This window comes from Lagopus muta, chromosome Z (assembly GCF_023343835.1).
Source record: "Lagopus muta isolate bLagMut1 chromosome Z, bLagMut1 primary, whole genome shotgun sequence".
In the NCBI taxonomy this organism is placed as follows: Eukaryota; Metazoa; Chordata; class Aves; order Galliformes; family Phasianidae; genus Lagopus; species Lagopus muta.
In genome coordinates, this window is record NC_064472.1 from 8,597,922 (window position 1) to 8,612,834 (window position 14,913).

The 14,913-nt window shown below is 41.5% G+C and overlaps 1 protein-coding gene across 3 annotated transcripts in view; it reads right to left on the reverse strand.

Annotated features, from left to right (window-relative positions):
- KIF24 (kinesin family member 24) overlaps positions 1-14,913 on the reverse strand; it is a 35,626-nt gene that overhangs the window by 7,266 nt on the left and 13,447 nt on the right. For all 3 annotated transcript variants that reach the window (XM_048932557.1, XM_048932558.1, XM_048932559.1), the window contains 7 exons: positions 13,670-13,885; positions 12,524-12,611; positions 10,133-10,254; positions 7,386-7,491; positions 4,635-4,706; positions 3,701-3,810; positions 355-2,778 (listed from right to left, as the gene is read on the reverse strand). In XM_048932557.1, the coding sequence (XP_048788514.1) occupies positions 355-2,778; positions 3,701-3,810; positions 4,635-4,706; positions 7,386-7,491; positions 10,133-10,254; positions 12,524-12,611; positions 13,670-13,885 (3,138 nt within the window). The remainder of the gene's footprint in view (positions 1-354; positions 2,779-3,700; positions 3,811-4,634; positions 4,707-7,385; positions 7,492-10,132; positions 10,255-12,523; positions 12,612-13,669; positions 13,886-14,913) is intronic.

Here is a 14,913-nt window from a genome sequence, read left to right on the forward strand (position 1 = left end):
TTTTTAATGGGAGATTTTGATGTATTTTAGGTACTTAATAGCTTACAGAAAGCCAATCCATTACTAAGAATTTCAGCTTATGTTATAGTATTAGTTCTTCCAACATTATCCTACAAAACTCTAATAAAATAATTGGCTTCCTGTGAGATTTTAAAATATCGCTAAATAAAAGGCAATTATATATATTTATATAAGATAATGAGCATAAATTAACATTAATTTTATTAAATAATTATTTCAGTGATTGATTTTCTATCTGTTTTTAAGAAGCATTATATACAAATAAAGGTAAAGGTACCACAAGCCTAGAACTTATGTGCTTCATAGTAAACATTAGTGACAAGCAAGACTTACTGTGCCTTTTCTAGGACCTCCTTGTGCAGTTTTCCCACTTCTGATACAGCACTTGGAGAGCCTGTGTTGCTGCTCGATGGGCTGTCTGCATTTGCTAATGGCTTAGTAACTTTGGTTGCAGATCTTGGATCTAGAGCAAAAGCTTCTTGGGTAAAAATAGTCTGCACCGATTTGCTCTTAAGCAACCCTATTTCCTCACTGCTGAATGATGACTTAGCTGAGTCTTCAGAACAAGTCAAGTCCTCATTTCTCAGTCCTGACGTGGGCTGCAAGAGGCCGCATTCCTGAGAGGGGGACTGGACTGCATAATCTGTATTGCCCCCTGTTAGGAAGCACGATGCACCTGAAAAATAGCTCTTCTCAGTTAGCTCAGTGTTTATTTTCTGAGACTTAACATTTGGTCTTTGACTTGAGTCAGATTTTCCTGAACTACCAGTGTTCTCATTAACATCAACATCACACTGTCTGCCATCTGAGTATTCTTTGCACTTTTTGCTATGGAGAAACAAAGCACCCTCTCTCTCTTCCCTGGCTTCTGTGGATTCAGCTGTGGATGTTTCTGTCAGGTCATTTCCAACAACAAAACTGTGAAGAACTCCTTGATTTGATGAACCTGAGCCCTGATGGCAGCAGCACGGCTTCACACCACAGCAGGTGGGTGAGAGCCACTTGTCCCCTGCTTGTGGGGAATGCTGCAGGATGCAGTGTCTCGCACCACGACGTGCTTGCTCCCTCAGTTCCAGCATGCTGTCTGTTAGAGCTCTGTTCCTTGTGCACTGCCAGGTCTCCTCCTCAAACCTTATCTGGGAACTGTGCACTTTCCTGCCCAACATCTGTTTCACATGAGGAGGCTTTACTCGTTTAGAAGAAACATTCTCTGTATCAGTTCCTTCCTCATAGTCAAGAAGAGATGGAACAAGAGGGGCCATTAGCTCAGAACTGAATTCTGAGGAACAACTGGAAGATCTGCAATGGTTAACATCATTCTTTCGACTTTTCCACTTACTATCTCCTGTAACATCCTGTCCATCCAAAGTGGATTCCTCTTTCTCCTGCTGGAGGAGAATCTGTTTGCGTTCTGGAGCTACCAATTTCAATATAGGAGGAACGTATGGGTTTGAAAGACCCTTTTCTGGAGTCGAGGTATCTTCGGTGGAGTAAGACAGACATCCGAGTTTGGATTTGTACTGCTTATGATCTGCTAGGAAGTCTTTGCTTTTATTCCAGTTACAAGCAGGATCCTCTTGTAAGCAGTAAGGTTTCTCTGCGGTGTTGCTCGAAGACAGCCCAACAGCTAAGTCATAGCTCCAGTCAGTCAGAGTTTTGCTGCAACCTGCATTCTTAATGGATTCCTCCATCTTTGGTCTGCCCTCACTAGAATCCCAGCTGTCATCTATTTCATTTTCTTGTGTGGGTATTGCATAGTTAAAAAATAAGTCCTGTCGCTTTTGGCCTTTTTGCTCTTCCTCAGTTCCTTGTTCTCTTTGATGGAGGAAAAAAGAATGCTGACTGCACTTGTTGCTGTTTCTTCTTTTTACATTCTTTTGACTGCAGACAGGTGAGAAAGAATCTTCACTGAAATCACTGTCATCGAGATCTTCCAGCTGCATCTCCTCTTTGCACTGTGCTTCAGTGGCAGTAGGACTTAGCTCCTGCTTCACTTGAATCTCCTGGGGCTTGTATTGTGTCAAAAACCTCTCAAGAGGTTGGTAGCTCTGTTTTTGCTGCAGAATAGGTGGCTGCTGAAATTGCTGGTGATAGAGGCGTAAATGCTCCTCCCTTTCTTTCTGAAATGGAGGCAGATTTGTCCATGCTTCAACATACTGTTTAGCAAAGGTGTGCCCCCATTCTTGCCTGCTGTCAGAAGGCAGATTTCCATCTCCAAGGGAAAAATCATCTCTAGAAACAAACTGTTTCTGCACAGGTTGCACAGTCTGGACTTTCAGGCACTGGGCAGGTGCTTTGTCTTGCATGTATCTGTCTCTTTGGAGACTTTCTTTTGTTTCTGCTGTGGCAGCATTTTTGATGATAAAATCCTTTGCAACGTGGCTCTTCTCAGAGCAAGAAGACAGGTCATCAGTTTTCTTCTTCAACTGATGTCCTAACCGTAGGACTCCCTTAATTGGACTACTGTGATGGAACCACAGTGAGCTGGAATTTCCTTTGTAGACATGTCCTTTGCTGACTCCCTTGGGTGTAGAGGTCAAAGGGCCACTAAGTGGCTGGAGTGCTGGAGGGCAAATCTTTGTTTTTGTAGCACCTGAAGAATGGTGGAAGCCTAGCTTCACTTTCTTTGGAGAGCTTTTTTCTCCGGGTGGCAAAGAGGGAGAGTTTTGGACTCGTTTTGGAGATACGTTTCCAGCTGTCCGACGTCTGTTTGTGACAGGTGTAGAACATTTAATCCCCTTCTTCAACTCTTTGACCCTGTAAATGAAGTTTGCTTTAGAAGCTGTCATGCTTTTAGATAAGTGTCATGAGAACAAACAAATGCTTTCACATATTAAAGCTAAATACTGTCATGATTTCTGTTTTAATTATCGGCGATTGAGGCAGGCATCAAAGCAATACTAATTTTCCTACGAAAATTCCTAAACAGGATAGGCCTGTAGCAGTACTTTGAAGTGCTTCCTTGAATAGTGTGTAAGAGTTGGACTTCAGTCATCAATCGTAGGTATATGTACAGACTGGAAGAAGAATCAATTGAAAGCAGCCCTGTGGAGAAGGACTTGGGGGTCCTGATGGACAAAGAGCTGGACACGAGCCAGCTGCATCAAACTAAGGGTGGTAGCAGGAAGAGGGACAGGGGACTGTTTTACCTCAGCTCTGCCACTGTGAGGCCCCATTTGCAGTACTGTATAAGTCTGGGGACCCCAGCACAGGAGGGATGTGGAGCTGTTGGGGAGAGTCCACAGGAATGCCACAAAGGGGATCAGAGGGCTGGAGCATCTCTACTATGAAGACATGATGAAGGATCATGGCTTGTTTAGCTTGAAGAAGGCTCCTCTACACCTCATTTCAGCCTTCCAGTACTTAAAGGGAGCTTATAAATGGGATGGAAACAAACTTTTTACATGATCTGGTGGTGACAAAACAAGGGGCAATGGCTTTTAACTTAAAGAAGGTAAGTTTCGGTTAGATGTTAGGTGGAAATTCTTTACTCAGAGGGTAGAGAGGCACAGGCTGCCCAGAGAAGATCCTACATAAGAGTGGAACAGGTAAGGATTTTATTTGCATTGTGAAATTACATTTTCTGTTAAAGTCAGCATTTGCAATGTAACCATAAAAATTACACCTTACTTTTTCCATGGTGTTTTTCACTTTGGCAAGACTGAACTTCATCTCCTACCTGTCAGCATATCGCAAAGTGTTCAGGGTATGCTCTGTAGCTATGTGGCTAGGTGATACATTGGCTATCATGCAGGTCTTGGAATTGCCAATGAAAGAATCCTTTAGGACCTAGGATTAGAAGGAAAAACTAAGTTTAAGATCCTTAGCAATCCATATATTTACTTTTAATCTATGCTTGTTCTTATTTACACAAAATATGTAGCAAAGTGATTGACTTCAGCATGGAACTTATGAAAAGTTAGACTAAGTTACCTTGAATTTCCTGTACATTAACAATCTGTGTAGAGGCAGATTAATGACAGGTGGTGCACAGTAACTCTTCCTTTTTTTTTCTTTTTAAATGTAGTTTTCTTGTCTGAATTCATCTTGACATTCTTTGTTTACAATTTAAAATGAATATGAGTGTTAATTAGTGCTTTGAATAAGCCCTTGCATCTTCTGCCTCAAGGTTGCCCATATGCTTCATTCCTCAAAACATATGCCACAACTGCAGTGAAGAAATGATCAGAATTTCCACTACTTTTATTGCACAGAAGGTCTAAGATTGTTTACAGAGTGGATGGAACTCTCAAAGAACCTGTTTCAGTAGTTACTCACAACGAGAATACCTAATTATGACTAGTCCATGGAGCTCTTCCTATAAAAATACCCGCAAAACAATGGAGATTCAATCCCAGAATTTGGGATTTAAGGCACTTTTGTGGAAGCTGTGCTTCTGTGTTTGCTGGTTTGTTTGTTTTAAGCCACCATGCCAGTCCCCAGATTGACTGGGGGAGCTGGCAGCTGGCCTCAGACCTGTGATTATCTTTCAAATTATTTTTTGAAAGAATTATGCATTTCTCTTCAAGGGTTTAATAGCAGTTACTGTTTCTTGATTTTCATTTTGTCCTCACTAGGGAAGTAGCTACTATTGTTACCTTTGCTCCTTTTACCTGAGTTAACTTGCTTTGTCGGAAAGGTGTATGTGCATGCTCCTGATCCAAGGCCCGAATGCATTCCTTTAGCTATCGAGAGAAAACACACACACACACAAGTTTAGCTTCTCTATCAAGTAACTAAATTGCATCAAACCGAAGCTATTTTCTATTTCCCTCATGCATGCTTAATTCCTACCATGTCCCTCACAGGACCGTTGCTGCCACAGCAATGAATGGCCAGCTTTGACTAGTTCGGCTACCAGCAGCCATTCGGTTGCACTGAGGAAGCAAACCTGAAGTACAGAGCCATGTATCTCAGCCTGCCAGCTCTGTGGGATAAAAAAATGAAGCCCAAAAAGCTTGGTATATTCATGCATGTTCAACACACAGCTCCAGACTACTACAGACTTGCTGCTGCACCATAGCTAATGAGTTTGCAGAGAGTGTACACCAGACTGCTGCAGCCTGTGTGCCAGGTGAATGCTGGATTCATACACCTGTAACATCCTCAGAACAGAGCTTTTCACGCTCCACCTTTTATTAAGCTTTTTATTCTAAAATAAGCTCTTCCCCTGCTGAAATTAAACAAAATACTGCTTTCACATAACAACAGTGCAAATCTCTTATGCCGCTCTGGCAACATTTAATACTTTCGTATTTTAAAAGAGGCACTGTAAGCCAAACAAGGGCATATTCTTCCCCACAGTGATTCTAATCTGCAGTATAGATATTCCCTTTAAGCAAACTGCAAATGTGGGTACAATGGAGTGTGTTAGAAGGCTGACCTCCTTCTTCACTCCAGTGCAAAGCCTCAAACCCAATTAGAATGGAGGACATAAAAAAAAAAGACAGCAACAAAAAATGAACTGTGGAGACGAGGAGGCTGCTGAGTTCCAGCCCATGCTCAGAAGGCAGTACAGATGCAGCCCAAGTAAACATTTCACTGTGGTCTTTGACAGGCTGATAAGGACTATACACAGAACACTGAGAATGAAGCAATGGACTACCCAAGGAGTGGAGATACTTCCTTTCAAGGTTAGAGAGCTTCCATTGAAAACAGCAGGACATGTCAGGTAGCTACACCCAAGCCTTTCACAAAACACAGCACATGTTCTCTGTGTTAGTAACCATCAACAGAGGTGGCTAGTAGTTTTAAAGAAATATGTCTTGATTTGTTATCAGCAGTGGAAAAACATGTCACTTTCAAACAAATGTTTGTCCTTTTTTGTCCACTGGAATAAGCCCAGCAGCATCACATGCTGAGCCTGGACATGCCCTCATGCTGTCAGATATGGACTGTATAGCCACAAGACAAGTCATTTATAAGAGCAGATATCAAGGAAAATGAGCAATGACAGTGTTGTTCTGGTGATACTAGCATGAAGCACCCTTTCTATATTTAAAGGAACAATACCCACTTGAAATGACAAGTATCTCTTGGATTTTCTGCATTTTATGAAAAATGATACCTCCAACAAGTACAAAATCAATTATATTTTATACTGCTTCTCATAATTGCAGCATCTGAGTATCCTCTACTTGAAAACAAATACTCAAACCAGTAGCAAACTTCATATTTCATGTGTTTTAAGGCTAGAAGTTTATGTGAGGATCATGAAGGGCAGAGCTTTGTTTTATAGGCTGAAGCCTTTTATAGTTAAATCACTATTTAATCACTATTTCTATTAAATCACTATTTCTAGGCACCTAGATTGCTTATTTACCCTGCTTCACAAAATAGTAAAAATGTGCACACTCTGATTTTAAAGTTCCTTTTCAGTTTCATGAACCTATGTTAAGCCCCAGCCCTCAGGCATCAATTCTGCTCAGGTGCTGAACCCTATGCCATTCAGTCATTCACCAGCAAATAAGGAAGTGTGAAGCTCTAAACACATTCACTTTACATGCTGTCTCCCATTTTAAATGCAGTATTCTACAGCAGTAAAGCCTCTGTGCAAAAAAACCCAATCCTCTCCTCCATTCTGAAAACAGAGCAAGTCACCCATTTGCTGAGTGCTAAGAATGTCTAAATATATGATTATGTGCAGTAACTTTTGTGCTTTTGACTCATGCTCACTGACTGCTTATCATCTTCGTCTCACCTAGCAAAACCTTCAGTCATCAGTGAGCTTTGCTCCTTTGAATTAAAGGAGGTACAAAACCTTCTACACCATCCCTACTTAGAAGTACTTCTGCTTTATCTTAGATGACAGATTTCTGCTCGTCTCTTTTTGCATAACTGTGTACATTTCTATGAGAAGATGGTTTCCATTACGAATGCCTTTCTTCTTGCTCCTTTTGCCCCATACAGGAAATGCTAATTCCTGCACTCTCGAGTGGTTAAGTCCTTTACACTTGATTTGATAGAGGAGTCTGAGTTCAAGTGGTGAAAACAAGCAGCAAGAACAGATGAGCTTTTATGAAACACATTTGGCAATCCCAAGCTAATGCTCTCTGGAAGTACAGCTGGATAGCATTTCTATACAAGATATGATACAATTAGTATAATACAACTAACATTTTCCATGCTGTGTTTACTTGGCTGGCTGTAAGGATTGATTAAGAAAACTTGATTTTCATCACAAACTCCTTCCTCTGTTAAATTGTCTTTCAGGCATTAGATAAATTAAACTAGAAAAACCTGGTATTCTGGATATTTTTTTCCCTCCAAAGAATCCACATGCATATTATTCCATGGTTCACTTTTATCCAAAAACCCATGCTAATAATTAACTACAAAACATTCTCTAGAAATTAGTAGCTTACTGCTAAAAGACTTTGGTTTATTTCTGCTCCTTCCATTTTTGTTTGTCGATCCGAGTCTCTGGCATCAGCTGCCCTTTCACTGCCAGCCAGATCAATGAATGATATCCTAGAAAAAAGAACAAAGTTGTGTTTATCTTGTAGAGTTGTTTTTTCTATTTTTTTCTTTTTTTCTTCTTCTTTTTTAAACCAGAGGAAAACAACACATGACATCAGAAAAACAATCAGAAATTACTACCTTTGAATAAAGAGAAATACCCACTGGAATAAGCTGAAGTGTCAAAATATGCATAACAGCAGAACAATGTGGGAGCATTCTGGCACTAGTATTAGCATAACAGAAAGTATGACTGCCTGTGGTGAGTTTACTCCACAGTTTATCAGATAAGCCGTTTAAAGTATAACACAGTCATCTCTGTGGATAGTCACCATGCTTGTAGTTTCCTAAGAACAAGGATAAAGCAACTAAATTTCTTAATTTTTTTCCAGATAAAACAGAAAACTGCCCTATCAAATGGGAATTCAGGGCGATATGAAATTTCCAATGTAGTAAATAATACATTCAGCTTTCCACACTTCTTTTGGTGAAGGGCCTGGAGCATCTCTCCTATGAAGAAGGGCTGAGTGAACTGGGTCTGTTCAGCCTTGAGAAAAGAAGACTGAGAGGAGACCTGATCCAGGTCTATAAATATCTAAGGTGTGGGGGGCAGAATGGCGAGGCCGGACTCTTTTCAGTGGTGAGTGGAGACAGGACAAGGGGAAACGGCTGGAAACTGCAGCATAGGAAGTTCCGCACAAATGTGCGCAGGAACTTCTTTACAGTGAGGTGACGGAGCACTGGAACAGGCTGCCCAGGGAGGTGGTGGAGTCTCCTTCTCTGGAGATGTTCAAGACCTGCCTGGATGCCGACCTGTGCGACCTGGTGTAGGGAACCTGCTTTGGCAGGGGGGTTGGACTCGATGATCTCTGGAGGTCCCTTCCAACCCCTACAGTTCTGTGATTCTGTGCTTTTCCCTTTGCCCAGAGCTCCATTGGCCCTTCTCACATTGCCTAGAGCTGGGTGCCAGCTATTGGACTGACTATTTATCTTTGCCCTTCTTTTTTCTGGAACAGTTCTGAATTCACCTGTGGACGTTATTGGGATCCTCTCCTCACTCCAGTTCCCCTTCACTTTTAGCAACAACAACTGAAAAAAGAATAGCACGTGCCACACCTACAAAAACAGACACACTTATATTTCTAAACTGCTTTGCCTTTTCCTCTCTTCACTATTTGTGGCACTTCCATTTTGAGTTGTATTTAAAATTAGATCCTGGGAAGAAACTGTTGCACTGTAGTTGCATGTTTTTTTGACATGTTTTTTTGACACTCAGCAGTAATGTCGGCTCCTACACCTCTATCCTCAAATCTGTTTCTTGGGGTTATTTAATCTGGAGAAAAAGATGATTGAGAAGATGCACAGTTGCAATATTCAGGGCTGCTACAAGAGTAAGCAAGCTGCTGTTTTTGTCTGGTACAGATAGCATGAGAGTCATACATTCAAATGTCAGAGAGGTTTAGATGAGGTACTAGGATTCCTCTGACAAAAGGTAAACATTTGTAATCTCCACCTGGGCTGATCAACCTGGGCTCTCTTCGTAGTCAACTACAGGAGAGCAGTCCTTTCTGTCAGATGGATTTGCCCCATCTTCAGCTCGAAAGGCAAATGGGATCCTGGGCTCCATCAGGAGAGGGGTGGCCAGCAGGGACAGGGAGGTGATTGTCCCTCTCTACTCGGCTCTTGTGAGGCCCCATCTGGAGTACTGTGTCCAAGTGTGGAGCCCTCAGTACAAGAAAGACATTGAGATTTTGGAAAGGGTCCAGAGGAGGGCGACTAAGATGATCAGGGGGCTGGAGCACCTCCCCTATGAGGACAGGCTGAGGGAGTTGGGCTTGTTCAGCCTGGAGAAGAGAAGGCTGCGGGGTGACCTCATTGCAGCCTATCAATACCTGAAGGGAACCTACACCCAGGAGGGGAGTAAACTCTTCAAAAGGGCTGACAACAGCAGGACTAGGGGAAATGGATCCAAGCTGAAGGAGGGAAGATTTAGGTTAGATGTTAGGGGGAAGTTCTTTACTAGGAGAGTGGTTAGGCCCTGGAACGGGCTGCCCAGGGAGGTCGTGGATGCCCCGTCCTTGGACGTGTTTAAGGCCAGGCTGGACGGGGTCCTGGGCAACCTGATCTGAATATGTATGTTGGTGGCCCTGCTAGGCAGGGGGGTTGGAACTACATGATCCTTGGGGTCCCTTCCAACACGGGTGATTCTGTGATTCTGTGATTCTGTGTGATCTTTGATGACTACGCAGAATGGGATGAAGTAGGTCCCAGCAATGACTATTTCTTTCCATTAACTTCACATGTGATGAGCACACATGCAGATGTGTCCACTGCAAACATCTACCCTCGGGCAGATTAACACCCAAGACAGGAAAAATTTTTAACACCTGAAGATGAGGGGAAGGATTTGATTGCCAAACTTCTTTGCTGGAAGTTTTTACAAACAAGTCTGACAAACCTCTTACGTAGGTGACATACACACTCCCCTTGGAACAAAAAAAGAACTACTAAACTATTAAACTATTCTCTCTGAGTCCTATCTTCTGATTTAATTCATAGCCCAGGAACTTGATGCCTCCTCTTAGTCCACCTTCCTGATGGCCCTAATCTCGGCCTCCTCACAAGCTCTTAGCAATCTCCTTTCTAGCCATACCTCCCAAATGTCCTGTTGGCTGTGTCTTTAATTTGGATTTGGATGATAGCATGAGATCGAGAGGAATCCGAGTTGACTCCGGTAGCTCCCGTGCTACGTTCCTTTCCTCCCTTTAAAATCACCTGTGAAAAAAGAGGGATAAAATCCATGCAAATGGTAAATAAAAATAGAATCATAGAATCCCAAAGTTGGAAACGACCTACAAGATCATCTAGTCCAACTGTCTCCTCATCACCACTGCCACCACAAGCACTAAACCATATCATGCAGCACGTCGTCCAGACACCTCTTGAATACTGCAGAATAAAGCCTCCCAGGATTTTGCCTTAGCAAAATGAAGGCACATTAGGAGAAATGCTTCATTACAGCCTTGAAATTCCAGTGCAAAGTAGATGTTAATTTAGACTGAATGTCTCCCAGTGTTTATGTCAGAGCTTTGTATATGAATTTGTTTGCAGAGACACTAAGGAGCTTAGAAGTTATACTGCAGATAAGAAGTTGCTGCACTGCACATTCACTCTGATTTGCAAAATATCCAGACTATAAAATTAAAAACAAATCCATGGCAGGAATGAAAGAAAGATAGATAATCTAGGAGACTAATGGGATTGACTAGTTGCAGTTTTCTTCATTTCACTTTTTCATGTAACAGTGTATTATCAAGAAAATAATACACAAAACACAAAATGCCAAAGCCTTTCTTCATCTCCGTAACTAAAAGGATAATGCAACAGCAAGGAATAAAGTTGAAAGGTTAACTGCACTCAATACAGAAAAATAAAAAACAAGGCAAGATAGAACAACATAGGCTCCCTCAAGATATAATTCAGGATAATTCACTTAGCAAACTCTTAAGGACTATTACCAGAAGTCTAGTGCAACAGTACCATCATAAAACAGTCATTAATTAATTTCTTACAGAAAGAAAAGAACATTATCTATCTAGATCAGTACATTCTTAGTTGACAGATGTGCATTACTCATGCCTTTCAGTGGCCAGTTCTCAACCAGCTGCAGCTTCCAAGAATTATGTTAGTGCTAAGTACAAATAATTTCTGAACCAAAGCCAACTTTAGTGAACACTGAATAATTAGGTATGTATTCAAGACTCTTCCCTTATATTTGCTGCAGACTATTCAGAATCTCTGAGTTAAGCTAGTGACATTCACATCTACAAAAAAGCCTGTGGTCAATGTAAAATTAGTTTTTTTGCCGAGATACCTGTGAGAATAGTCGCTTAATAGCACTTTTGTGCATGGAATGTGAGAACACAGAGGAACGTGTTAATCAACCTTATAGCAGATTTACACTCTAATTTACAGAAGCATCAGAAGCAGTGTGTCCCAAAGCTTGAAGTTAATGAGGATAAAGACAGAGTGAAATGGAACGTAAGTGGGAACACCGTGCCCATTTTAATGAGTCAATTACAGTACCAGGTGCCTGCAATGTAGAATTCATTTCTGAGAAATGGGTTAAGCTATTCAAATTCAAGCAAAAAGGAAGACAGATTTAACCAGGTGTCTTGCTGCAGGACCGTGCAGAAAATTTGCTAGTGTTCTTGTTTGTCTCAGCCAGTCAAGGAAGGAAGACTGAAATTTTGCTTGTGCTGAATGTCAGCTACCATTTAAAGATCCTAATTTCATACAGCTGTTGTCACCCGTCATTACACAGGCATTGTTTAAAATTCTAACTCAGATCTATTAATTTCCAACTTCATATATTTTCTCACACATCTATGTATTTTTTGTACAGAAAAGTTCATAGAAGCCAAAGCAGTCACACTCTGAGAAAAATACAGATCCATCTTTCAGGGTTCCTTACTGGAACATCATTCAATTTCTGGAATGGTGACAGTAGTCTGTTTCTTGGAAGAGATCTTTTCATAAGGAGTGGCAGCAGAAATGACAGCTGTAGATAACAGCTTGTGTGTCTCTAATACAAGTGCTGCTTACTGAAGGAAAATGTCTTCTCTGAGAAAGTGGTCAGGCACTGGAATGGGCTGCCCAGGGAGGTGGTGGAGTCACCATCCCTGGAGGTGTTCAAGAAACATTTCAATGTTGTACTGAGGGACGTGGTTTAGTGGGAAATATTGGTGTTAGGTGGACGGCTGGGTTAGATGATCTTCGAGGTCTTTTCCAACCTTAATTATTCTATGATTCTAAGATGCTTAGAATCATAATTCAATTAACTCCTCAGTGTTCTGCATGAGGTTGCCAATTTTACAACCTATATCAACAAGCATACATGTGTACAACAGATAAAACAACAGTCTTTATGTATATATATATGTATACAGTCTTTATGTATATATAATAATAGTCTTTATGTACACAACTTATCTTACAAATCTGTACATCAGGCCCTAGGAGACAGAATAAATATTGAGGTTACCTCCAACAGTAGGTCTACAGAATCCACCTGGACCTCCCGCAGTCCAACTATTTGAACAACATGCTTGCTATCTTCTCTTGCAAAAAGCCTGAAAACAAAACATCACAGAAATGAGATTTCTCAAATAGCAGCAATAAAAACACATTTTATTGCTATGACACTATGTGAAAAAGCCATAGATGCTAGTGATTAGGGGAAGGGGACCTTCTCTCCCTGTCTGACGCACAGATCAGTCATGCTCTGTTCAAGTTTCCAGTATTTTTCCACAGGAATTAAAAGCAGATCCCATAGCAGTAGAGTCAGAGTCCAGTGCAGCTTTGCTATGAATTGCACAGAAATGTCACAGTATAGAGAAAGAATACCAGCATGATGCTCATGGGAGGAAGGTTAATCTCCCCCCTCAATGTTATGTAAGATCTTACTTAATCTGACTCTATGGCTCTGGAAGCTGCTTTATAATCCTTTGTAAAACTCTTGAGAAGTTGAACAGATTCACCTCCAGAGGCAGAAAATCTTTCTCTTGTGCCCTTGTCCGAACAAGACTGGGGCTGAGGTCTTACTACTGAGAGTGATGGCAGCATCACCTTCAGAGGTGCAGTTTAGTTCAGATGCCAAGCTACTGGGTAAATGAGTTCTGGGAGGAGGTAAGCAGACTTTGCCGTTTCAGAGCATATACTGGACATCAACAGGATCTCCAGAGACTGCAGCGGTAAGAGCAGCAGCCCCACCGGCACAACAGTAGGGAATGAGGGAGTTTATGTTTGAGCAGAGACAGATAGCGATTCCACAACAGTTGGCATGAGAACTTCTGGTCACAGGAAGGCTCTTCCTCTTACCTCTGAATGTTCAGCTACCTAGAGATTACTGTAGCATAAGCAAAACAGCATGAAATTGTATGTCACTCACAGGCCCTTATTCTTATGAATTTATTCCTGTCAAAAGAGTTCAGCCGGGGGTCCTGTCAATGTCAGTCACATTTGGTTTCAAGTTCCGCCTTCCTCCCCAGCTATGTCCTAGGAACAACTCTTAAGAAATATGTAGCATTTATTATAAAAGGTAGTTTTTTAAAGTTAATTGCATGGAATAGTAACAGATTGATTTATAAACGCTTCCAGGTTTATAGCAATCTCTCTTTTATTTCCGTACCTCTTCCTTCCGTTTAGCAGGTCATAAAGCTGTCCACAGTAGATCTCATAAAAACTGATCATAACAAGGTGATCCTTCCTTGATGGTGATGCTTCCAGGTGTCTGAAGATGTCCTTGGCAGCCAAGGCATAGAGTCCTGGGTTCCGCTGAGTACCTATCATTGTGAACGTCTTGCCAGCACCCGTCTGCCCATATGCAAAGCAGGTTGCATTGCCTCTGTAAAGATAACTTATGTTTTTAGTGCCACGTCTTAGTTATTATTAAAAGAAATTCTGGAGTGTCAGAATCTACATATACAGCTAACTTTTGGCAGTGAATCTTGGTTTTCTTCCCCATCTGAGGAACTGCAGAACACTTCACAGTTATTCCCAGTCATGTCTTAAGGAAAGCTGATGTGCCAAGGTTGCTGTGTCTCTTTTTTCAAGATTCTCAAAATACATTTAATGAAGCTAAGAATTCAGTATCGTTCTTCAGCTGGCTAGGTACCATGATAGTACTGTAGAATTATCAGTGGGAATATTTCCTTATGAATCTCAGAGAAAAAAGACTGTGACATGAGGTGCAAAACAGCCACAAGACAGGTTTTGTGTTAACAGATACTGCACCTAATGAAGATGAGCAGTTCAGCAATGCAATTTACCAAGTGAGGTTAGTTTGCCTCAGTTTGCAGTTCTAATGCAGGTAAGTCAATCTAATGTCTTGTTGTTGCTGAGGGGAGGGTGCTGATCTTCCCTTCCTCTGCTCCCAGCTGTGTGACCTGTCTCACTGACCTATTCTCCTCTGTGCTGGCTCCAATGTCTGACTTTACTGCAATGAAACACCAGAAAGCTCTTCATTTTTTCTGCAGGCTAATTTTCTGCTGTTTCAGTTGAGTAAAGTACCTCACAGAAGACCACAAAATAGGTGAAAGTGGCTTCACATAATCTATGGGCATGTGTCCAGTAGAACACGATGGAAGAGGACCACCAACTTTCAGTGGCAGAGAGAATTTTATACACTCACTCCAGCCAGTGTAACCAAAATCTTAGTTTATTTCAGATTGCTGCATCTTTGTTGTCGTATCACCTTAATGCATGTGAAACACCAAGCAGGTCTCAGGATATGGCTCTGCAGTGCTTCAAGTCCATCTAAATTGGGATTACTGCATGCCTATTTCCTCATCCCTGCACTTGTACAAGCACTGAACTCACAAGTATGAGATGAACAAACAGAGAGCTGAATCAGCCAAAAAGCAAACAAACAAA